The sequence below is a fragment of the Solanum dulcamara genome, chromosome 5, assembly GCF_947179165.1.
Source record: "Solanum dulcamara chromosome 5, daSolDulc1.2, whole genome shotgun sequence".
In the NCBI taxonomy this organism is placed as follows: Eukaryota; Viridiplantae; Streptophyta; class Magnoliopsida; order Solanales; family Solanaceae; genus Solanum; species Solanum dulcamara.
The window spans coordinates 69366772-69377097 of NC_077241.1; the positions used below are offsets into that span (position 1 = coordinate 69366772).

At 28.8% G+C, this 10326-nt stretch overlaps 1 protein-coding gene across 1 annotated transcript; it reads right to left on the bottom strand.

Moving 5' to 3' along the window:
• Positions 1-5925: 5925 nt before the first annotated feature.
• LOC129888430 (polyphenol oxidase E, chloroplastic-like) lies at positions 5926-8637 on the bottom strand. Its single transcript, XM_055963406.1, has 2 exons — positions 7467-8637; positions 5926-6553 (listed from the first exon to the last, which is right to left on the bottom strand). Exons 1-2 carry the CDS (start codon positions 8615-8617, stop codon positions 5926-5928), a joined length of 1779 nt encoding a protein of 592 aa, XP_055819381.1. The 5' UTR covers positions 8618-8637.
• Positions 8638-10326: the final 1689 nt, after the last annotated feature.

Sequence of the window (10326 nt, forward strand, 5' to 3'; positions counted from 1 at the left end):
TTGCAAAATATAACGTCTAATATAAACTTAAACTAAAATTTCCGTTTTTTAAAATGGGAGGCCTTGAAAATCGAAGGAAAGATTTTTTCATTGGCCAATTACAATTTGAACTATATATAAATTTGAAATAATATTTCATATTATCACTTAAGGCTATACAACAACAACAACAACAACAACAACAACAACAACAACAACAACAACAACAACAACAACAACAACAACAAACAACAACAACAACAACAACAACAAAAAAAAAAAAAAACAACAACACCAACAAAAACAAAAACAACAACAACAACAACAACAACAAAAAACAACAACAACAACAACAAACAATCAAAACAGTAAATTCGACCAAAAATGTACCTCATGTTGTACCTATAATTTGAAACTCCAAACGGTAAAACTGGACTTTATGTCCTTCATGAAAGTTGTAGATATATGTCTTAAGCTTGAAAAACAAAAATAATCATCACAAAATACATTTTTTACAAAAAGATATGATCAAAATACTAGCGGTTATACATGCTGGAATTTTAAATAAAAAATCTGGACAAAACTTGTCATATGTTGCGTCCTATTTTTCGACCCAATAACAGCAGATCTAGGCTCTAACATAAACATAAAAGTTGTAGGTACGTGTTTCATCTTTCCAAAACATATTTATTTACTAAAAACAAAGATCTATATAATGAGATACGTCAAAATTACTAACAGCTATGCAGTTTCAAAAAATCGAATTTGATTTACTTACCACAAGGGAGGAGTTGCTTTGTTCTAGATGAAAGGACAAGCTTCTTTTGAGACTTTTTGAGAGAGAAAAAGAGAATATAATGGAGAAAGTGGTGTATTTTTTAGGAAGAAAAAGAGAAGATAATGGAGAGAGTGGTGTGTTTGTGAGGGAGGAAAAGAGAAGATAATAGAAAGAGTAGTATGTGTTAGTCTTCTTTTGAAAGAAAAAAAACAAGACTGTCTTCCTTTTTCTTTATGTAGGATTAGTCAAAAGGAGATAGATGATTGGAATCAATATTCTAAATTAATAATCAATGAAGTAAATAATAATATTATTTATATAATAATAACAATAATAAAATTTTAAATATTATACCAAATGTAAGCTCAAACATACAATAAATAAAAATTTATAGAATACATATTTAATTAAATAGCAATCAAAAAATGGGTTATAGGTCGGTCAAAATTGGATGTCAACACTAATTTACGAAATAATTAATTAAAATAAAATCTTTTTGAGATTATTTTTGAATAATGATAAAAATTAATAAATTATTATATATAACTATATATATCATTCAAAAATTATAAAATGACAAAGTTATTTTAAAGTATTTAAAATATATTTTTTTGGATTTTTAAAAGATTAATTATTTCAAATTGTTTAAAATTGGAGAAGCTCGATGATTAATTTGCATTGTGGAGTATCGATGTCAACATGGATAAGAATCCTATTATTTACGAAACTAAGAATGCTTATTCATAAATTATAAAAAAAATGAGAAAACAAATTCATGAAAATGCTAAAAATAAGAATAATTATAAAAAAAAAAAAAACTAAAAAAATGTGTAAAAACAAATATTATATGTGTGTTCTTTAACGATCAAGTAGCCTGAAGACGTTAATTTTGAGTACAGAGAGCCAAAATTGAGTGTCAACACCTAGTATTCAAAACGACTTAATTGGTCGTTACACTAGTAGATACATTAAATAAGCAATTATTGCATATAAGATATTAGATTTGAGATAGATACATTACTGTTTGGTAGTCGCTATGTATCATATACATTTATTATAAATTTGAATTTACGTATAATGTCCAAAAAAATAGTGCATGATACATTACTATTTATGTGCATTATTTTATTGGCGAAACCCATCGGTGGCCCCCTAAAGTTGGCACAACTTTCACTTAGACACCTCAATTACGTTTTGTTCATTTTAGACACCTCAAGTAAGGCTCCGATTTGTCATTTTGACACTTTGTGCTGACTTGGCCCATTCCGTGTGCTCCACCCATTTTAAGCGCGTGAAAAACATTTTTTTCTTTGAAAATATTTTTTTATTATTTTTGTTGTTGTTTTTCTTCTTCTTCTTCATTTCTGCCATCATTTCTTCTTTTTTTTCTTCTTCATTGCCTGTTCTTCATTTACAAATCTCTTTTACGAAACACAATCTTTCTCCATTTTCTTCAACACTCATTTGCCCAAAACACATAAATTCCCCTCCCCAATCTCTCCAGATGATTCAAGAATCGTTGATAGACTTGTTCACATATTCACTAAGCCTTTTGATTCATCAAAAAGCCAAGAACTTGATGAGTTGGGTTCAAAGATTACTACTTGTATTGTTGAATTTGTTCTTAGAAATTTGAGAAATCGGAAAATAGCCTATTTGTTTTTTAATTGGACTTCGAATTTTTTTGTGCATTCTTTAAGGTTTGAATTATTTAACAATTTCAAAGAAAATAATTTTAGATTTGTATTAATCTTGCCGAAAAAATGGAGGTTCGTCGGATTTTTTGATCCAATTTGATTTATATTTTTGTTTGTCATTATAGCTCCATTTTTTCCTCTTTAGATGATATGAATAACGTTGGGTGGGTGTTGGAGGAGAAGAAGATCTGGTGGGGTGGAAAAGGGGTTAGGGTTGGAGAAGATGACGGCAGGTTGGGGGAGCGGTTTGGGTTGGGGTGGGTAGGGTTGGAGAAGATGAAGGCGGGGTGGGTGGGGTTAATAGTTGTTAATTTTTATGTTTTAAAAAAATTATTATTTGGATAAAAAAAATATCACGTGTCATCAAATTATTGGTCATTTTTTTCTATTCAAAAACCATTATTTGATGATTATTGTTTATATATATATGTCACGTGTCTTTATTTAATTTGATGTTTTTGACACGTCAGGCGAGTGCATTACACATATTTAATATATTTAGGTGATTGTCAAAAAAGTATCAAAATGACACATTGAAGCCTTACTTGAGGTGTCTAAAATGAACAAAGCCTAGTTGAGGTGTCTAAGTGAAAGTTGGTGCCAACTTTAGGGGGTCACCGATGTATTTCGCCTATTTTGTTTGAGAAATACTGTATTTTATAAAAGATACATTATAAATGTAATTGTTGGCAATAACATTTTTTTGTGTGTGTGATACATAACACAATTGTGAGTTGATATGTATATGATACATGTAATAAAGTTTGAAAATATTGAATTTTAACATATATTATGTATTATGTACATATCAATTAATTTGATACACAATGTTTTAACTATAGAACAACAGGGTTTATGTGTCCAGTGCATTTTCTGGTAATGTGCACGGATACCTAACTTCTAATTTGAATAAATCTGAACAAAAATTAAAGATTGCAGATACATAACAACAACTGATATATGATAGATTATACAATTTTAATAATTATGTATCAGGTAAATAATTAAAGGCATGAATACATAAGTTTAACTATGAAAATAGACCAGAACTCATATATATCACAAAAAAATTACCAACAAAAATTATAAAAAAAAAAATCAATCAGTTGCTCTATCAATGTTGTGTCATATACATAACTATAAATATGATACATACTAATATTATTATAAAAATATTAGTGTTTATGTATCAACAATTATATTTTATAATGTCTACAGATACATAATCTTCTAGTTTGATAAGTTTGGGTGTATGTATACGGTAATAAAAGATAATAAATTTTTTAATAATTATGTATCAAAAACATAACTATGAACATGATACATGCTAATTTGTATAAATTAAACAAATTAAGGCTATGTATCAAAACTAATATTTTAACACGATATATTATAAATGATAAAAATGTAATGTATCATACTGTTGAAACGAAAGCATTATACATTAATTTAAGAAAACAAAATAGATACATCAAAAATCTGAACCTATATGTATCACAAAAAGATGAACAACTTAAAATCGAAAAAAAATAATCAACAATCTGATCTACTGAAAGCAAAAAAAAGATGATAAAATTCTTCTACACTTTCTTCTTGCTCTGTATCAACTCCCGTAGGTTATTTTTCACTTTCAACAACAGCGTCATCCATGGATCTCGACTCAAAATCCTTACCGGAGCCACCACCAACAAAACTTTTTACGGATAAAATTTTGTTATCATAAGATATAATTAAGTTTCTAGGTTAATTCAAAATATTATTTCTATATACATAACCAAAACTCATCCATTTTCGTAAAATTGAAAAATGAGTATCGAGGAAAATAATGTATAATTGATAAATGCAGCTGATTTCGTCATTTTTGAGCTCTGAAAAAGTTAAAAATCAAAATCTCAATCGGATTCAATAATATGAAAAAAGAAAAGATATATTTTCATATTATCAAAAAATTGTAGATGAAAAGCTATAAAAAATAATTTTAATAATTGATAACTGATGACTAAAAAGAAAAAAAATGGATGAAGAAGAAGATGAACAAGAAAATTTTTTACGATTTGGGATAAATTGGGGAGAAGAACATTTAAAATTTAAATTGTTTGAAGTTCCTAAAATTTTAGAAGAGATTGATATCAATTTGTTTTGCATGATTTGTGGAATTAACATTTAATTTTACCTTTAATTTCTTTTTTAAAAATAACAACCAAGTTGTCTAATGTATCATAGTTAATGTATCCGGATGACACCTATGTATCCGGATGACATAAATTTAAAGAATTTTTTGTAAATTAAAAAATGATAGGGATAAGATATAATTTGCTCCTTACACTATGAGATTTATGTAAGGGAAACTTACATAAATATACAATATTAAAAAAATATTTACCATCTATAGCAATAAAAAAAATTCACTGAACACTTATAATATATTTATAATACAGTTTTAATACATATTGCAGAGAACTATTTATAAAACATATATAATACAAGTTTTATAGATGGATAATACATTTATCGCATACTTTAATAGACTTATAATACATTATGTCAGTTTCTTACTACACAAACATAATATATATTTTAAAACACTTATAATACATTTATATTGTATGCATAATTCACTTTTAATACAAGTGTAGATTTATCATAGTATTGCTATGTATTGCTATAAATGGTAATAAATAAAAAATATCGCTAAAATCAATAATTAATTTTTAAAAAACACTCAATCAAGTAATTTTCCCATTATTGAATGTTAAGTTATTTATCCATAAACCAGAGATCAAGTAAGTGATAAAATAATTACTAATTTTGATAATTTTCTTTAATATTCACAAGTAAAAGGATTTAAAATGCGTAATTAGATTAGTTGAATGTCTAATAATTCAGGGATCAAAAGTGTATTGATCCTTATTCCTTATTAATATCTCTTTTTTTGGAAATTAATGTAGCTTAATGAGTTGTACTAATAGCTAGGTACTCATCTTTTCTAGGTTACCAATTTTTATTTATTAGAGTCAGTTCTATACAATTTCTTTTAATTGATATACACATGATTTTGTTGGTATTTTTTTTTATATCATTCCTCTTTTTATATGTCAAATTCAATATCTGATATTCGCATTGAAATTCGAATAAATTTGAATTCAAATATTGTAAGGTTCATTTCTAAAGGCAACACTTTCAACGTGATTTTTTCTATCATCAGGGCTCAATTTTGAAAACTCCAATTAAAGATAGAAGGATCTCAACCATCCTACCACAACTCATGTTAAATAGCGACTATATATGCTCTAATTTTTTAACGAGAGTTATCTATTCCGAATCATAAAGTTGGAGGTTATATTTGCCTATTTCCCCTTAGAATCAATAACTACGTGCAGAAGAATTACTTGGAAGATACAACTTTTATTACAAAAAGAAGCAACAAAAAAGAGAAGACAAACAAATACATAATGAGTGAAAATTTAAAGTTCAATTTGCACAAGCAAGAGTGTTAATCTCCACACTTCCAATAGTAATCTCTTTTCCTCCAGACTGTGGCACAACAACAACCACAATCTCTTCTTCATCTTCAAGTCCCAAATCCTCTAAAATCTCAGTAATTGCCAAACTCATAATAGCTGGAGTACTACTAGTAGTAGTAGTAGTTTTGTTCTTCCCTCCATCATGCACATGAGGCAAATTGGCGAAGCTACCAACATACTCAGTCCTATCGAGTACCTTTGCCTTCACACCTTCGTCCTCATTTATAAATACATCGAACCTTATGTATTCATTTTCATCGAATGTCATGTTGTTGAATACCAGCAGTTCCTCTTCGATGTCCTTGTCTTGAACAGTCCTTGATATCTTAGGCCTTTTGATGGAAAATGACAATGTTTTTTTCAATGTAGAAGGGAAGATTTCTGTCGATGCTTTTACATTCTTAGGGTTCTTTTTGACTTTTTGCTTACGTGGAACTGGCTTGAAATTCTTCCATGGAATAGGGACATTTTCGTATTTGTATCCTAATTTCTCATTGTTTATGCAATCTTGGACACTCACTTTCACAAGAGTCCGGTTTTCGTCATAGAATAAGAAGGCACTATCTAGCCAATCCCTGTTTCATGTAAGATACAATATAATTAAATAATTAAAATGTGTTTTTACTAACAATTTAAGTGGACAGTTTGGACATAAAAAATGTGAAATTTGAAGGAAAAAAAGAAAGTAGTATTTTATTTGAAATTTTGGGTTGTGTTAGAAATAAAGCAAAAATTGGAGAAGTCAGAAATTTCATTAAGGATGATCAAGATATAATATATATATGTATGAAAAATAATTTTTGACCTATATATTTCGCACATTTTTTTATACACATAATATAATTTTTCGACGAATGATATTCAATTGGCCACCCTTGCTTAAATGCGGCTACGCTACTGAAGATAAATTGGAATTGTGTTTTGAATTTTTATGAGGAATTTTGGAGAGAAAATTATGAAAACAATATTTTGAAGTTACAATTTTATTTCCAAATAGTTTTCCCAATTTTATTTTATTTTTGAAAAAAAGTGAAAACTATTCATGATAATCAATGGATACCAAATTTTAGATGAAACGGCTATACGATTCAAAATATGATATCAAGTAAGAGAAATCTTTGGTTCAAATCTCATCCTCAGGTACAGGTAATTTTTATTTTTTTATGTTTTACGTGTTTGACCCATATTTATAAAAAAAATAAAAAAAGTTATGACATACACGTGAGGGTGGGATTTTTTTCTTCAAATAATCGAAAGTGTGTTTTCTAACATAGAAAGTTATTTTTAGATGAGATAAATCATACGTTTAACTAATATTCTCTCTGTCTTAATTCATATATTGTATTTTGGTTGAGCATAATATTTAAGAAAAAGATGAAATATATAACCTAAAACAAGTTATAAATATTTGTATGACTAGAAATGAAGTAGCAATTGTTTTTAAATAGACTTAAAAATGCATTATATAAATTGAAAGAGAAAGAGTACCTATCATTGAAGTCATGTCGTTTGCCTCCTAGAGTTTTCCAAATGGTCCACATCCTGTCAACATTAGCATGATGAGCATAGAAAATGGGATCTCTAGCAGCTGAATAGAAAGTCCCCATATTCTCCCTAAACTTATTATTTGGATTGCCAACCCATCGATGCACAGCGTTATGTGGGATATTCTCAATAGTACCCATACCGCGAATCGGCTGTTCTCCTCCATGTATAGGGTTTCCAAAAAATAGCTGAGGACAAGGAGCATTCGTCAGCATTTGTCGATACATCATCGTGAGATTGTTGTTGATTTTTTGTTGATCGGATGCATCGAGGTCTATGGTAGTAAACCCTATGTCAATGACGTTAGGTGGAAAATGATTTTGGTTACGATTGGGATCGTACAATGGTGAATTAACATCATTGTACAAAGATGGCAATTGCATCCCAACTTGACTATCATAGTTCCAAAATGGCAAAGCAAATGTATCATCACCAATTAATGAACCAAGAATTCTTTCGAAGAAGTACAAGTACCATCGATGGAAAGGGAAAAATAGCCATGAGAAATGAACTTGTAATGGTACACCCGGAAACCCTAATTCTTTGTAACCAGAGTTACAATAAGCACAATGGATATTGGCTTGTTGCATGAAGTTTAATGGATCATCTTTGTCTAATGATTTCATTTTTTGAATGGCAGTGGAATATTTAGATATGTATTCTTGCGTCACATTATGTGCAGCTGGTCTAATTTTGACTTTAGACACGTTAGGAAGTTTGTAAGTAGGGATATTACTTAGGTCTTTTGGGAGTGGTGGACAACAAGTGAAGGGTACTGGTGAACCATCAGGAAGACTAGCTGTGCTACATGATGAAAAGTCAGGGGGTGGTACCGGTGCACCTAAGGCAAATGGTTCGTTGGCTACACCGATAAAATTAGACGCTCCATAGAGCCCACCTAGACCAAGGAGGACATTTCTCCTGTCAAGTTTCCTTGGAAAACATTTTTCTTCATCATTATCATGATTCAAACTATTATTTTTTATTTCACAATTCACCTTAAAGTTATCCATACATTTTGCACGGACGAAAATTTTCGATGGTGATGATGAGGAAATGGTAGTACATGAAGTTACAAGAAAATTACAAGCCATATAGCTAGCTCTATTTTGTATTTGATATTGGTACTTGTTTAATTTCATGCTAATTGTCTTGTTGAATGAGCTTTTTATATTGTAGGATTAGGACTAAAGTGCGGAAGAAGCAAAATAGCTGGAAAGTTATAATAAATTTCTTACTGTTTAAATATTGCAAGATGATGATCAATTGGTAATTTACAAATTGGAGATTTAAAGAATTTGACTTGAGTGAGAGCTGAAAAGCTGGTTTGTTGCTTGTCAACGTTAGAGTTTTGCTTCATAAGAAATGAAGATTTAATTAAAGTAACTAAACAAGTTGTACAACTTCATTAATTCATTAACCAGAGTATTTTCTGGTGTATAACTTAGTTATTACTCCTAGGAATTGTGTGAATTAGTGCCATATATAGACTTCTCTACTACCGTGCGTTCTTTCTAAGGAATTGTAGAGGAATCAGGTTAATGTATATTAGGACGAACTTCAATTCAGAAAAAAATATCAAAGGGATAATGATAAAAAAAAATGAAGTATCACTTTTTCATGAGTTTTATAATGTCAACTATCAGTTGTTCATTTTTTATCTGAATTATATCACCAATTATATAATTATTATTTTTAAAATTCAATTTTTCTTTATTTGTAGGGTGTTATATATCACGAGAATAAGGAAACTAGGGGGGCTTGATCTTACCTCAATATAAAACACAAGGATAAACTCTTATCCTTCGCAAAAGGAAGGTTAGGACTTTGGAGATAACTATCTACAACTATGTATTAAAAGTTAAAACACACCTAATTGAGTAGATGGTTGATAGTTTAGGTAGAAAATAACGAGATGCACTTTAATATATACCTAAACTTGAAATGTACTTTCATACATATATAAATGGTGGTAGTTTTAATATGAAAAAGGAACAAATAATATATTAAACATAAAATTCGCAAAAAAAATGATAATTCAAATTAATATGTTTTTGATCAATAATAAATACAAAGAAAAAGAGTATAAGTCCAAACATGCATGCCATTTCAAAAGTGTCTTATATACATCTCGATTTCTGTTTTAGTGAAACTTTTAATATTATGATTTATGACTTTGACTTTTTAAAATTATTTTGACTCGGATCCACATGATTTTGCCTTCACGCACTTTGAATTTATCTACAAAACGTAAATAATTAATTGTTACTATATGATAACTTTGTTTTATGATCGGAACATCACCTACTTAGACATAAATAATTAGTACCACAAATTAAAGCTCCCTTGTAATTATAGTTCTTTTATTTTGTTAATTAAAAACCATTCATCCTGATTATACTTATCGGAGGTGATTAGGGGTTTGGCTTGATCGATCCATCCTGTCTATATATAAAATTAAATAATTACACGTAAAAGAACATGATAAACATTGGCCTTCAAAGAAAAATGGCTGGTGCATTGTGAAGGAAAATTCTCAATTATTCACATTTTGTATTTGCGCAATGATTAACGTTTCAATTAACAAAGGCAAATGTTGTTAGTATGTCTGAATCAATTTCTTTTGTTTTTTGTTTCCAAATGCTGATTCATTTAGCTAAAGAAAAATTGTTTCATCGTTGCTTGCCAACCTCAAGAGTTCAAAATTCCACTCCCTGCTATTATTAAAGTTTTTGGAGAAGATTAAAAAAAGTCCAAAATTCTTATATAAAAAGAAAGAAAGAAAGATTGTCTACTCTTTAGG

Excerpts from the sequence above, each read along its gene's own strand:
- LOC129888430 (XM_055963406.1), bottom strand. The coding sequence starts at position 8,617 with ATGGCTTGTAATTTTCTTGTAACTTCATGTACTACCATTTCCTCATCA. Across the intron at positions 6,554-7,466 it reads CGACATGACTTCAATGATAG|GGATTGGCTAGATAGTGCCT; the intron begins GTACTCTTTCTC and ends TACATGAAACAG.